The 15423-nt window shown below is 43.6% G+C and overlaps 2 protein-coding genes across 2 annotated transcripts; one reads left to right on the forward strand and one right to left on the reverse strand.

Annotated features, from left to right (window-relative positions):
* Window positions 1–222: 222 nt before the first annotated feature.
* Window positions 223–1176, forward strand: LOC104370532 (taste receptor type 2 member 9). The gene has a single exon (XM_009977784.1). The coding sequence runs from the start codon at window positions 223–225 to the stop codon at window positions 1174–1176; it is 954 nt and encodes a 317-aa protein (XP_009976086.1).
* Window positions 1177–5677: 4501 nt separating this feature from the next.
* On the reverse strand, window positions 5678–14232 carry ANKRD66 (ankyrin repeat domain 66). The gene is made up of 3 exons (XM_009977783.2): window positions 14082–14232; window positions 12252–12480; window positions 5678–5858 (listed from the first exon to the last, which is right to left on the reverse strand). Exons 1-3 carry the CDS (start codon window positions 14218–14220, stop codon window positions 5678–5680), a joined length of 549 nt encoding a protein of 182 aa, XP_009976085.2. The 5' UTR covers window positions 14221–14232.
* Window positions 14233–15423: the final 1191 nt, after the last annotated feature.

Genomic DNA, 15423 nt, shown 5'->3' on the forward strand with positions numbered 1-15423 from the left:
GAACCAAAATTTAAATATTGAAGATTGGCAGTGATACCAGGTAAGTGAATACCCAGCACATTTACATTCCTGCACCTGCTCTGCTCTGAATAGGAGCAGCACCAAAATCCTCATCACCACCGGCTCTATAAAGCTCCTGTTTCCATACATGACACTCAGGGAACAGCAGCTGCTGGCCTGAGTAAAGCATTGGTGCAACAAACGACTTTTTCCTCCTGGAGGATGGAAGCTTGTTACTCTCAAGATGAATTTAACATCACTTCATACGATGTCACGGCTATGGTCATCACCACGGTTCAGGCACTTGCTGGCATGTGGATAAACGCTTTCATTGTTTCTGTGCTTTGTATTGCTTGGGTCAAAAAGAAAATCTTTAACTCTAATGAGAAGATCTTGCTGTTTCTGGGATGCTCCAGGTTTTGGTATTTGTGCATCACATGGGTATATTCCTTGCTTTCAGCAATTTATCCCTGGTGCTTTTGTATTTACCCCATACCCCAACTACTTGTAGCTATTCAAAGCTTTTTAAATTTTGTCAACGTGTGGGTTTCTGCCTTTCTTTGTGGTTTTTATTGCATAAAAATTGCAAATTTCAGGCACATCTTCTTCATCTACTTGAAGGTAAAAATTGACAGGATCGTGCCATGGCTACTGTTGGGTTCAGTGCTTTTATCCCTGGTCATCTGTATCTTTGTCTACGACATGATTGATGAAGTGCACTGTAACAACCTCAATTTCACCACCCTGGGAAATCTCTGGAAACCAAGAGTCAAAGTGAATGAACACTTTTTCACTATTTTTTTAATCACTGGCTTTGGATTGGCCACTGCATTCATGGTAGTTATCATTTCTGCCCTTCTCCTCCTCTTTTCTCTCTGGAGACACAAACGCAAGATGCAGAAAAACTCAGTGAAGAACCTCAGCATGGATGTCCATATCAAAGCCATGAAATCTATTCTGTCCTTTTTCGTCATTTACAGCATTAACTTTACATGTTTGATCTTGATACTAGTTTACTACAGGAAGAAGGAAAATCCTGCGATGTTTCTCGTTTTAGTATTTCAGTATGTTTTTCCAGTTGTTCATTCTTTTATGCTGATTTTCAGCAATCCCAAAATGGAAAAGACACTGCTAAGGACTCTGTCCTGTGTGAAGTGCAAGGTTTTCATGAGGTAGGAAATGTAATAAAAGCTGGCGTCCATTAAAAATGTTGGTATTTTATTATAAAGCCCAAGTAATTTAATCGCTAATGCAACTCTCCAGACAGTGTAAATGATACAGATGTTCTATCTTCACCATCTAAGTTAAGAAAACTTCATTAAATTTTTTCAAACTAAATTATTATGAGTTAAAGAAAATATTATAATAATTTGATTTAGATAATTCTTTGAGTTTAATTATTGTCAATAACAAAGTAATTCAGACCTGGTACAAGGGCTGGCTGCCAAAAGAGGAATAACGATACTGCAAACCTTCTAAAAATGCTTTGGAGTTTGTCGATCGACACTACTTAACTAAACAACATGTTTATATCTATTTTGTTTTACTTTTGTTTCTGCTCTGGCTGTGTAATTTGTAATACTATGAGTTGTATCGCTATCTTGCATCGGTTTGTAACTTATGTGTGAATATGTTGATCACTGTTATTCACCAGAGGCAGCTGCTGACTTATAAACAGCAATGAGAAATGGCCTCAGGGTGGACAGGCAGGGTGGAAAGCCCACTTCCCACATCAGCCTTACATGTCCTTTCTCTGCCCCACTTCATGCAAAAACATTATTTCCCCACTCTGTGTGACTGCTCTCCTAGCCTGCTTTTCCTTTTTTATGAGATCTGCTTTTACCAATGGACTCTGGCTCGGTACAACACCGAGGAAGGCGGTTTTTATGTAAAGTGCCATGTGGAATAAAGTTATGCTTTCATCTCACAGTGACCCATGGGCAGATGTATGTGGTGCTCGTGCCACGTGGTGGGCAGCTGCAGGGTCTGGGAGGATCTCTGTGAGGCAAGGTCAAGGCTGCCCTGCACCAGGGAAAGCCAGTTCCAGCTGGCTCCAATGGACAAACCGCGGGACACAGCTCAGCCCATCAGCGATGCTGGTGGCTCCTCTGGGAAAATATACTTAAGAAAGGGCCAAAACATTGCCCAGCAGTAAGGAGTGCAGAAAATTGTAAGAAACAGTCCTGCAACAGGCAGAGCCAGAAAAGGAAGGGGAGGAGGTGCTTGCCGGAGCAGGGATTTACCTGCAGCCCATGGAGAGGACCATGGTGATGTAGGTTGTTCCCTTGCAGCCCGTGGATGACCATGATGCAGCAGATATCCACGCTGCAGCCTGTAGAGGACCCCACATTGGAGTAAGTAGACAAAACCTGAAAGACTGTAGCTCATGGAGACCCCACATTGAAGGATTGTCTCCCATGAGAGAGATCCCACACCGGAGCAGGGGAAGAGCTTGAGGAGGAAGGAGTGGCAGAGACAACACATTATGGACTGACCATAAGCTCCATTCCCCATCCCCCTGCACCACTCAGGGGATGGATGTAGAGGAGCTGGGAGTGAAGAAGTGAAGTTGAGCCTGGGAAGAAGGGGTGGTGGAGATAAGGTTTCTTAGTTCTGTATTTGTCTCTCACCATCCTACTCTATTTTCAATTGGCAATAAATTAAATCGGTTTTCCTCAAGTCAAGTCTGGTTTGCCCATGACGGTAATTAGTGAGTGATCTCTATCTCGACCCATGAGCTTTTCCATCTTATTTTCCACCCCTGTCCCGCTGAGGAGCGAGAGTGAGGGAGCAGCTGGGTGGAGGTCCAGCAGCTGGTCAAGGCCAACCCACCACAGCAGATCACCTAAATATGAAATTGTTTCAGCATGAACAGAGCAGAACCTGAATTGTTCATTTCTTTTATCAGCTCAGGCTCAGAGGGATGTCTTACCTCATGTCAAGTGCCAAGTGCGCATTTTTCATGCGCCTTGGCAGGTTTTGTTTCTGCTTCTGTTTTAAACACACCCAGAAGGATTACATTTGCTAGGTGTGGAGCCCAAACCTCAGAGGTCTCCTGAAACTCTGCAGGATTCACATATATCTGAAATGCTCCCCAGTGAGTCATCTTAGGTGTAGCATCAGCCCTGCTCGACATGGATTCACTCTATAAGAAGCTGTTGAGCTTTCTCTCTGCTGCATTTTTGAGAACAAATTTTAGTGTATTTCTACTAGCAGAAGGCTTCTCAGGTCTTCTATTTCCCCGATAAAGGAGATGTGGTCATCTTGTAGGACAACGTGAAGGACTCACTAATTTCTGTCTACTCTCTATTAGAAATCAAACCAGAGGAAAAGTTTCTGCTCAGAAAACACAAGTTGCCCTGGGATGCTAATTTGAAAAGTTGAAGTGAAGGTGAAAAAGCTTAGTTTGTAAGTTTTTTATTTTAAGGGTTGCCTTTTCCTTGGGCAAAAGAGCACTCCCTTCCTTCTTCTTCTCCATCTCCACAAAAATGAAAGGGGAAGAGGTTAATAAGAAAGCATAAGAAAGTGTTTTTGAACGATTAGCTTTCACTTTTTTTTTCTGGCTTTTCCTGCAGTAGTAAAGCAAAAAAAAATTACATTCATGTTGTTCCACTAAAAAGAAAGGGTTTGAGTTATCTGATCAAAATTAGACACTCAGAGCACTTTGCCTTCAGCTGCAACTCAGATCAGACGTCAAACTCTGCTGAGTCTCACTCACTTCCACAGGAGGAGACACTCTTTACTACCCACATTTCCCAAGGGAGGCAGATCTTAAAACATCTCCTCTGGACACAGGTCCACAGCTGAAAGGTCTTTAAAGGACAGGGACCACCACACCTGCCTCCTTTCCATGCTGTTGCTCAATGCAGTTGATCCTTTAGCATGACAGTCCCAATCTCTTTACAAAAAGACCATGGAAAATCCTTCTTACTTTCTACATCCCATGTAACATCATCCCTCAAAAGCTCACACACCACAAGACTGAGCAGGCAAAACCAACATCTTGCAGATGTTGTCATACAAAAGAATACAGCCCTAGCATACTATGTTGAAGATACCTTCTCCCATCTCATGAAACCCCCATGAACATAAAGCCCATTACAGCATCACTCCTCCCATGCACCAGCCCCATCCAGCTGGCACTAGAGGAGACAGGTTATAAACCACCACAGCCACAGTGCACAGCCCATATGCTAGAAGTTGCTCTCTGGAGGGATGCAATGGTGTGCCTAGCCCTGGGGAAAATGTTCCTCAACTACAGGACACTCCACCAGCTGGCCTCAGGGCTAGAAACAGGCTGTTTAGTTTATCAGCATGGCAACAGGTACTCCATCCCACGTATGTATCCACTTGCACGGCCACTAATTCAACAGGCAGGCCAACTGTGAGTGCAGTTGATGTTTCATATGGCTTGGAAAGCACAAATGACAAAAGACAAAGTTAGATCTTGATTTGTTTGCCCAAACATAGGCATCTTGAGTCATCTGAGAAGTCCTAGGGTATCTGAGACATCTGCACGGCGTTGGGAGCTACAGCACAGGATCTTCTGGAGACCTGCAGGGTCAGCCTGGGTACTCGAGAGCATCTCGAGTGGCATTAGGCACCTCTGTGTAGACAGCTGAATTAGTCCCTGGATATCTAGAAGAGGGAGATGGATCAGAGAGTTGTCGGTTGCGATTGTGATGCCTGAGTGTTGTGGCTGGGTGTGAAGGACACCTGTAACCAAGGCGCTCCAGAAGGACCAGGTTTGGGTGGTGGAGGGGAAGCAGAGGGGAAGGGAGGCAGACACATAAGGGGAGGAGAAGTGGACACATAAAAGATGTCAGAAGTAATCATGAACAGCTACCCAGTGCTGGCATGGTATGGAAAACTGCATTGGGTCAAATTCAAAATTTTATGATTGAGAAGTGAAACAGTTAAAAATGCTTTTTCCATGGAAAGTGTTGATGAGCAGAGGGATAGCTCAGAACCAGATCCACAGCATTCCTATGAGCATAAACATAAAAATGCCTGAGGGCACTGCTAAAAACAAGGCAGTGCTCTAACTGTCTTGGCAGACACAGATGTCTGAAAGCAGTAACAAGAGAGCATGTTTCCCCTTCTGCTGGGCGAGGAATGGTAGATAAAGGCTGTTAGACCCATGTGTCCAGTAAAAGGTCAACATCAATGTCTCTCCTTCAGACAGAAGAAGCAACTACACCCCACTCTCAAAGAAAAGAGAGGCAACACCAGAGCCTTAGAAGCCCCTATAGAGCCTCCTGGTTGACTCAGGACCAGAAGCAAACAAATAAAAGCCACAGACATCACCAGAGTGAGCAGAACCACAGAACCAGATGCTTTCATGAGTCAATTAGGAGCAAATTCAATTCCCTCTTGGATAATACCAGGAACTGCTGTCATTTCTGTAAATCTATACATTTCAGTAACGTATTGGTATACTTGAACATCTTCAGCAGTTTTCTGATATTTGAGATCTGATACATACAGACACACAGACAGAAGCACTTCTGTCTGTTCCCTGTTAATGACAGTATTGACAGTACACCACAAAGATGTGTTCTTGCAGCCATCTGCGTCTGCTGTTCATCCATATTTCACTCTGCAGATACATCTGAGGTCTGCCAGTGTCTTCGCTCTGCACTCAGAGTTGTCAGTGGCACCGAACAGGCAGGGCACACTACTGCTTCCCCTTTTTTTCCTCATTTTTCTTTGGAGCAGAGGATGCGTAGTTCTCTCGAGAACATGGTGGGTTTCTCTTAAGCTCTTCTTTCTTGAGTTCCCACTCTTCATCTCTCTGATCTAAGAGGACTCCTTTCATTGCAGCTGTCCTGCGATAGTTTCTGCTCTCCACCTCTGCTCTGGGGAAGAAAGCAAGGATGCATCTTCAGATACTGAGCACTGCACAGTCACACCACTGTTCAGGAGTGACCCATCTGCAGGATTGTGTATTTGTATGGTCAAAACACTGTTGCCAGCAATACATGAGAAAACACTGAGACTCATCCCAAATCCAACAGCATTTGTCACCCCAAGTGACCAGGTACTCACTGAGAGCTGGGATGAAACAGGAAACCTTCAGTAAGGATTTATGGTAAGATCGGACTCACCATTGGAATAATAATTTTAACTATAAAAAGCTCTCAAAGACTGATCTTGGCAATTTGTGTGCTATTAAATAGACTTAAGCACATTTAATGCAATTGTACACAGCATATTAACTCACTGCAATCACAACACTTCAATTTTCTTTTATTTTTTGTACTGCTCATTCTTAAGTACTAGAAATTGTTAATGCCAAAACATCACATCTGAAGACGACTGGAATTTGGGACAATTTGTACATAGTTATTCTTTATAGATGACCTTTTAACTTCAGAAATGATCTAGTCCTAACCCAATTCAGCCCTAAAATTTTGCCAAACTTTGCATTCAAATCCAGAACTAAACTTGACAATTCATCCTCAATTCTGTTTTTTAAATAATAATTTAAATTAAGCAATGTCATGGAAATGAGGCTGTGCTGTGGAGGTTCAAATTTTGAGTGGGAAAACATTATGTAGAAGACATTATTTTCCCCAGCCAAAATATCTCCATATGCAAATCATTCACAACTCTCCTCTGGTTGCTGGGTTTTTAGCTGTGTTTTTCAAGTTGTCCTTATGATTTCAAGTGTGTGAAACCTGTTGGATGTCAGACACTGAACCAACATCCATCCAAACCCTGGGATTTCCAAGTCACCAGTGAGTTTGCTCTTGGTATCTGTAATTTACCAAAGTCCTCATTGTTTTGGTGATATTTGTATTTTTTCTATTCAACAAACACAGACCCAGATCTTCAGTGAAGGACATTGTACAAGCTGGTAACCTGAAAATAAACACAATTCACTGTAATTTTCCTTATAGCCTTGAATTATTAATGATTTTCATTACAATTCCAATTGCAAAAAAACGAAGCAAATTAGAAACCACCTTCATCAAGACCAAGATGAACATATGCCTTTGAGGAGCAGAATTTTTTTTTTTTTATCATCTCAGTTAGGGTTTTGTTAATCACAGCTCTTAAATATTTTTTTCTTACTAAGCATTGTTAACTTTCTCTTTATAATCTTTACACATGCCTAGCATGGACACAGTTTATTATTTTGGAAAAAATGTGACCTCAAGCTAAAAAATAGATAGCTACTTTCTGCATTTTGTAGGCACTGAGAAATTTTAAAAGGACGAGTACATCTGTCCCTCACTTCCACATCATAAAACATAGAATCATGAAACATTTTGGGTTGGAAGGGACCTTTGAAGGTCATCTAGTCCTACCACCAAATTTCAAGCCACTGAAAGATAAACTGGTTCTCTTTCAAAAAACAGTGAAAGCTAGCAGTGTTCAAGGCCAGGTTGGATGAGGCTTTGGGCAACCTGGTGTAGTGGAAGGTGTCCCTGCCCATGGCAGGGGGGTTGGAACTAGATGATGTTTGAGGTCCCTTCCAACCCAAACCAATCTGTGATTCTATGATTATATATATATATATATACATATACACACATACACACGTACGTACATACATGTGTTTGGGAGAGATGGTCAATGTCCCATGTCTGCTGGTGTTTTAAGAGGCATTTGGAAAACGTCCTTAATAGCATGCTTTAATTTTCCACCAGCCCTGAAGCGGTCAGGCCCTTGGACTAGATGATCACTGCAAGTCCCTTCCAACGGAATTATTCTATTCTATTCTATTCCATGCTATTCAGTATCTGCTACCAAGGGCAAGAAATCTTTTTCTGTACACTTTTTTATAGGTATATACACAGACATATTTATATATATATATGCCCTGAGCTTAGATAGCAGGAGTCTTTGGTGCAGTTTCAACACTTTGCAGAGAGGTTGGCAGGCACAGGCCGCAGGTCTCCGCTGGCTTGACACCGTCCTCGGCAGCGCTCACAGCATGCAAAAATATTCTGATGCAAATCACATAATCATAGAATGTGTTTGCTATTCAGAAGCAACTGTGTTTTGAAGGCGGTTTCCTATCCTTTGCATGTCCATGCAAACCTCAGGGAGTGGAGCGGATACTCTGTAGCAGAATATTCCTAACGTTTACATGTTGATAATATTTACATGTCAATACATGTAATATTTCCATGTTGATGCAAACAGTCCTCAGCATAGAGCAGGGGCTCAGCCCAGGTAGGTAGGAGTATGTTCATGCAGCTGGCAACACCTGCGGTCAGACACATAGCGTGCAAGGATCATGATGGTGTTAGAGGGGGCTGAATTGGGATGCAGGAAGGATTTAGATGCTAATAGCAACGTTTAGATATGCATGTCAGCCCTGCATTTGGCACAGACCCTCAGACTGTTATTTTTTAAATTGCCTTTTCTCTCTTTTTGCATGACAGGCAAATATCCAAAACTGACGGTGATGCTCTGTAACAAAATATCCCTCATATTTACATACCAATATCACAGACACCATGAGCGGAGGGCAGACTTACTCTATGCTGCACTGCATGAGCGCGCAGACACACACACTTCATTTTCTGTCTGCAGTGCAGGGCAGTACTGCCCAGGTTCCACCAGAGCCACAGAGCACTGCCTGACTATGGACATCACCTCTGGGACCTTCTGCACACCTGAAGGAGCAGAAGGTAATCATGATTATACTACAAATGCCAGTAATTCCTCCTAATTGCCTCCAAGTTTGCTGACGTGAGGAGGTGAAACTGTTGCATGGGGGTGAAGGCATCTGCTGTGGTTGTAAATTATAGTGGTTGGGCTTAAAAAAAGGACTCCTGAGCACTGGTGATAAACTCTTGGCTGCCCACAGGCTATGTTACTGCTGTGAGGTGATCATACAGGCTTCATGTGTCTTATAAAATGTTCAAGACATGGACATTCAAAGCATCTTCCCAATTATTAAGTTCTCCCAGCCATGCTCCTAGCTGAGCCATGCAGCCACGGGGTGAGTCAGGCCAGCACGTGGCTCTGAAAGACAAGTTTTCCACCTTAAATGAGTCATTCACCTCAGAAAACCCTCCATCAGCTACATGAGTCGCCCTAGGCTGTTGCCTAGGTGGCTTAGACTGGGGTGTGAATCATCCTGTCAATCCTCATTCTCCCAGCCACCTCCACCAGCGCAGGCACCTCTGCCTGCCGCCAACATCGCCTGTCGGCACCATTCAGGCAGCTCCCCACCCCTTGGCATCACCTCAGCCCCGTGGCTCTGGTGCACAGCCAAGAGCACAGCAACTGCTTGATAAGTAGGATTTAATGGTGAGATTAGTGCAAAAATGACAGTGTTGAATAGGTAAGCAATAATTATAAATTATTAACTGAGGGCAACAAGCCTGAAGACCTTTCACACTCTAGGATAGACAATATTTACCTGTTGTGATAGTTTGATGTGTGGGGGGGTGTTCTGGTGGCAGGGGAGGGGATTTGCTCCCTGTGCCACCAGACCTGAGTCCCATCCCCCCCGGGGGAGGTTGAGCCAAATCGGCGCCTCTGCGAATTGCCCTATTTAAGTTGGGACAAAGGGGCGGGAAAGGGCTTTTTGCTCAGGAGCGAGGAGAGAGCAGGAGGGCGCTGCCCTCGCTCCCGGCTCCCGGCCGAGCGGCCGCTCGGGCCCGGGCCGGCGCCATGTGCTCAAGATGGCGCCGGGGGAGCCGCATGGGGGACTCGGTAAGCGCCCCACTCCCGGGGTGCCCACCGGGCCGAGCTTCCCCAGAGAGGATTAATATCTAAGAGAAAACAACCACAACGACCGGGTCAGCAAAGATGGAGCAGGAGGAGGTGTACTGGAGCTGAGGTTTCCCTTGCAATCGGTGTGAGATGGCAGGCGGCCCCCCTGCAGCCAGGGTGTACTCGGCGGAGCAGCGACCCACTCGCGGCCTGTGGAGAAACCCACGTCGGGAAGGAGATGCCTGAGCCCAGGAGAGGTCGTGGAGCAGGGGATGCGCGACCAGGTACTGTTGATAATGGGGCATGGAATGCACGACGAGGTCGTGGAGGCATCTGGAGACCGTGGGACGACCCACGCCGACGCGAGTGGCAGCAGCTCCCTAAGAGGCCGAGACTGGTAAAGCCCGAACTGGTGCGATCCATGGGGAAGGATTGCAATCCTGCGGGCAGGACTTACTTTGGAAAAGTTTGGGGACTTTTTCCTTTGTGAGTAGGGGATCCACCGAAGCAAGGGAAAAATGGTGTAAAGACTCCTCCTCCTTTAAGAAAGGAGCGGCAGTGAACAACATGGATGAACTGACCTGTACTCCCCCATTCCCTGTCTCCCTGCGCCGCTGGGGGGAAGGCAGAGCCAGGAACGAAAGGAAAATAGGGGGTGGGGAGGTGTTGTTTTAAGATCGGGCCTTGTTTTCTCTTTCTCCTCTCAAGTAACCGGTTTCGTTCCCCTTTTGTTTTTTTTTGTTTAGTAACTGTTAATAAATTGTTTTTGTTTTTATGAAGAAAGCCTGAGTCATGTTTTGCCCGAGACCATGTTTGGTGGGTGCTCCCTCTCGGTTCTTGTCTCGACCCTCAGTCCAAAAAAAAAAACCACGACACCTGTTCTGATATAGAAACTAAGCAAGTCAAGAACTGAGAACAGGATAAAGAGAAAACTCTCCTATGGAAGAAAGTGCCCCATTCTCAAAGAGCTGGCAAACCTGAGCTTATCCAGCTAGGGTCTAGGTAGTAAAAAAAACTAATTAGTAAAGCTTAGTTATCAGCTACTTGTTGTTTACATTGCTTTAAACTGAAGGTCTAAGCTCAATAAGAGCTGATTCTTTCCTGTGGAAGGAATGTGGTGAATAGTGAGGGTTTGCAGCATGTCAGCTCCATAAAGGACAATGCTTTAGCTGTAAGGTGTCCTGAGTGTGGGGTCAGTACGTAAAATGTAAAGTTCCCATTAGCTGCCAGAACAGCCAGAGCTTAGAAACAGAAAGGCATGGCTGCCCTAGAAAGATTTTTGGTCTCTATACAGGGGGATTTTGCACAGTTTGTGTGTGTCCACCTACGGAAGGACACTGATGTGTCAAGATTAAAGGCGGGCATGGAACATTTCAGCAGGAACCAACAAGCTATAGAAGTACAGAAGAAAGACAACAGTAGCTACAGAAAGGTTTACGTGGATTAATCAAGCATGGTATTTGGTAGGTACTGGCCACCTCAGACATTTGTCCAGCCACCGTGCCTGATTTTGAATGTGGCAGCTCTTGTACTGGACTGGCAAGCTGGAGCCTTTGAATTGGGTATGTGTCTATAAAAAAATCCATGATTGATATCGTGGCAAAGCAGTCTTGAGACCGTGGCGGTGGTAAAAATTATGCCAGTTAAGGACTACGATGTGACTGTAAATTCACAGAAGAACCCAGGAGAGGAAAAGCCTTTGGGTGCTCTCAGCATGTCAGGGACCAGCGAGTGCAGGTTTCACAAGCAATGTATTTAAATACCAGGTAACACATGGGACTATAGTTTGCGCTGAACAAACAGGTTAGCCTGTGGTGATCTGTCCTATTGCTTTAGAGATGCAGATATGGGACACAGGAGGACGTATCTTGATCCAGGCAAAGAGCTTTGCAAGGAGGAGAATATCTGTGAGACAAATCAGTGGCTGAAAAACAGGGATGGTAAGTGGGAACCCTTTAAAAACATATTACTCGTTGCATATGGTGCCAGAGTGATAACCGTAAACAGTTAAGAAGTTTTCCAATGTTTGGAAGTAATATGCGGCCATAATATTAACAGATCAAATGATATAATTTTCAATAATTATGTAAAAAAAAGGATGGCTATGTTCTTTACTACAAGAAAAGCCAAATGATGTACATACAATAATATCAACTGCTAAAGGGCTGTTCTTCAACAATTCAACTTGGGTATTCAGCACTCACCACTCTAAGGGCGAACTAAGTACCTGTTAGTTCTTGCTTTCATTTCCATTTCATTCTATTGCTTAATAATCACTCTGTAATATCCTTATAAAAACCATGATGTCATGAAGTGGCAAAGATTTTGAACACCTACCAAGCCAAACCGTAGAAGGCAGTAGGATAAATGAATGTTTTCCCAATGGCTTCCTCATGACAAAGACACACATTTGCTTATCAAGCACTACTTGAACTTGATGACTTCAATAGGCTTTAGGTGGAAAGACAGGTAACACACTCGCATTCTTTCTGGTCCTCTACATAGCACAAAATTTAATTTTTATTGCTGGAGGCCCATCAGCTGCTGCAGTGGGACCGGCCATCGCTACTCACATTTCTAAGAACCTGGAGCAGTCTCGGTGACCGTAGATTTCTGCAAGTCTCTTGGGAGTGTCGCCGAAGAGGTTGGCCGCGTCCATGGCAGCGTGCAGGGAATGAAGGGTGCGAAGCACCCCCAGTCTCCCTGACTCAGCAGCAAAATGAGCTGGAGTCCAACCCACGTCGGTCCGCAGGCAATGCCGGGCACCATGATCCACGAGGAGCTTGACCAGCTCCGATCGCCCTTGCGATGGGCAGCAAAACAGGGAGAGAAGATGAACCTGAATTAGTCTTTGCACCTTCAGGATGCAGAAGACGGTCACACACATTTGATGATAATTCCCTCAGTCATGTAACAACGGATTTTACCCACGACCTGGTAATTTGATTTATCAAATAAATTATACTCAGCAGAAAATGCTGATTTTTCTTCTCTCAAACTAGACTGCTTCCAGAAGCATTTTACAACAAAAACAAGAATAAAATAAAAAAATTTCTACTAATTTCCTAACAATACATCTCAAATAGTCATTGACCAGATGGCTATTGAATATTTCATTGTTTCATTTTGGCTTTTAGTTCAATGCAAAATAAAATTTAAACATTAAAAAATTGGAAAACCTATGAGGCACTTTAATAAAACAAAGGTTTGTCTGATAGGAGATAGAGAAATTACATGTTTTCATTCACCTTCACATTTTTATAACTTGTGGAATTACTTAAAGAAGCAAAAACAAGTTATTTTCACCCCACTCCACACTGTCTTTACTGAGCTAGATCATTCTCAATGGCATCTAGATGCCAGCCTCCCATCATCATTTCACATTAACCTACTGCTAAGGAAAAGAGGTTTTCTTGACAGCAATGGCTTTCAGTGTGTATCATTTTGTGTTTATCAGAGACGGTCATAGCATTTATAAATCCTCATTCCCTGATTTCATCCTTTGATGATTCACATTTTTAATCACATTAACTTTTTACAGATAATGTTCATGTATATGTATATATATATGTATATATACATGAAACAGCTTTTCTTAAATAGCTCAGTTCCCTTTTCTGCTGCTCAAATGAGTAATCAGGGCAAAAGTAAAGCATGATGTCAAATACAAACCAGCAAAACACACACGTGATTTCTGTGCAAAGACAGATGCCATGATGTGAGATCCCAACGTGTAACAAACACCCTAGCATGGAGTAGTACAGGTCCAGTTTCCCACTCTACACTGTGGACAATTACACATCATATATTGTTGCATTCATCTCTTTTCAGGGCTGCAAAGGGATATTTGACTTTACCAGACACTTCTGATGATGAAGGACCAAATGGGAGCTGCAAACAACTCTGGTCCTGCGCTGTTCATTCACTCATGTGGGATAAAGGGAGGGCAAAGTAAAACACACTGTAATTATTTTGTTCTATTGGGTTTGATAAATACCTGGTATAAATACAGTGGGTTTGACTTTCTGCTGATTCATGTAGGCGTACATGAGAAATAAATCCTCCGCACGGTATGAAGCCACCTCTTAGAAAAGTAATGTGGGAGACAAGGAGGCATGCTACACGTACATGTAAAATGTAAATTGTAAATTTGTAAATTTTTTCATGTAAAATGTAAATTTTCACATGATGGAACCAAAAAAAAAGTAAAAAATCCCATAAATTATTTTGGAGGCAAAGTTCCTATTTAACTTGATATTTTTCTCTTTTTTGCTCATGAATTATCAGATACAAGCTGGGACTATCGCCAGCATTAATTGCCATCACAACAAGATGTAATTACAATCAGTACCACCTTTTATGTCACCAGTTTGCAAAGGTAACAGAGCAGGGGGTGCCCTTACCGGTTGCAGCAGCCCAGTGCAGTGGGGTCCTGTCATGCCAGTCGACATCCTTGTGATTTGGGTTGCAGCGCCCTGTCCTCAAAATTTCATCCACCAGGTCATAGTCCCCCACAGCCACGGCTTCGTGGAGCTCTGTCATGCTGCACAATTCAGAAAGGTGTCTGGTAAAAGAGCAACGGTCGTTTAGTGGGTGTTCACTGATGTATCAGCTCCTCTCAAGAGCAATTTTAACAGATCAAGCAGCATCTGGATTAAAAATGAGACATGCACTGTGACAAAGGAGGATTTATCCAAAAATAAGGAAAAAGGAATGAGAAGGGAAAAAATTATGATTTACCTTCAAACCAGTGATCACAGACTGATGGTGATTTTTGGTTTGTGGTCACGGAAATCAAGAGCAAAACGCAGCCCTTTATATAAAGGACTTGCAGATAAAACCACGTCGCATTTCTCAAGGATGTTGCTAACAAACGGCCAGCTCAGGCCAAACATTTGCCACGGGTCTGTTGGTACTCACTTACCATGGAAACTGGCTCCTCCCTTGCCAATGCTGCAGATCCATTATTAGCAGTGTTTTATTGCAATGAAAGAAATGTCTGTGCAAGCACCTTCTGACATTCCTTGGTGCAAATAACCAAGATATGGCATGTTGCTTAAAAATCTCATCTCAACAGTCATCCTTTGTACTTTCCAGTCCCACATAACAGATCCCCATCAAGAAACAAAAGCAGATCTTCGGCCCCTGCAAGGCTGTAGATTTCAACGATTATACCTGTGCTAGGGTATATTTCCTGGCTGCTTTGCTGGCAGGGAATTTAAGCAGCTTGCAAGGATTGGAATGCTACCCTATCATCCTGAAGATGGAAACACTGCAATATTTTATCCAGTCTGGCCAAAACAACAGGAAGAAGATTTTTACAGTCCCATAGCAACAGCTCGCCTTGAGTTAATTAGACTGGTCCCTCTCATAGACAAGAGGAGTTTTAGGATTTGCTCCAGCTTTTGCATTGTGTTTACTTCATGGACGAATTGTCACAGGTTGAAAAGAGTGTGATTTCCATGTTCAGCACATGGAAACATTGGAGCTCGCAGAGGATGACGTGTGAAGGTTTGCAATCCTAGAGGCTACATCCTGGGAGCCAGAGGTGGATGGGGCCATTTCCCTGCTCCCAACTCCCAGAAACATCCCAACCACATCCCAAATCCAGGCTGGAAAAACACACCATTATCTCTAACCTGCTTTCTTTTAAGAAAAAGATGAGATACAAAGGTCAGAGGGAATCACAGCCTGCTTCAGTAGGTCTCCTGACTTAGGTGGTTGGACTGTGTACACCAGATTCAA

This window comes from Tauraco erythrolophus, chromosome 2 (genome assembly GCF_009769465.1).
Source record: "Tauraco erythrolophus isolate bTauEry1 chromosome 2, bTauEry1.pri, whole genome shotgun sequence".
Lineage (NCBI taxonomy): Eukaryota > Metazoa > Chordata > Aves > Musophagiformes > Musophagidae > Tauraco > Tauraco erythrolophus.

Excerpts from the sequence above, each read along its gene's own strand:
- LOC104370532 (XM_009977784.1), top strand. The coding sequence starts at position 223 with ATGGAAGCTTGTTACTCTCAAGATGAATTTAACATCACTTCATACGAT.
- ANKRD66 (XM_009977783.2), bottom strand. The coding sequence starts at position 14,220 with ATGACAGAGCTCCACGAAGCCGTGGCTGTGGGGGACTATGACCTGGTG. Across the intron at positions 12,481-14,081 it reads GCACTGGGCTGCTGCAACCG|GGCGATCGGAGCTGGTCAAG; the intron begins GTAAGGGCACCC and ends GCCCATCGCAAG. Across the intron at positions 5,859-12,251 it reads TGCTCCAGGTTCTTAGAAAT|AGCAGAGGTGGAGAGCAGAA; the intron begins GTGAGTAGCGAT and ends TTTCTTCCCCAG.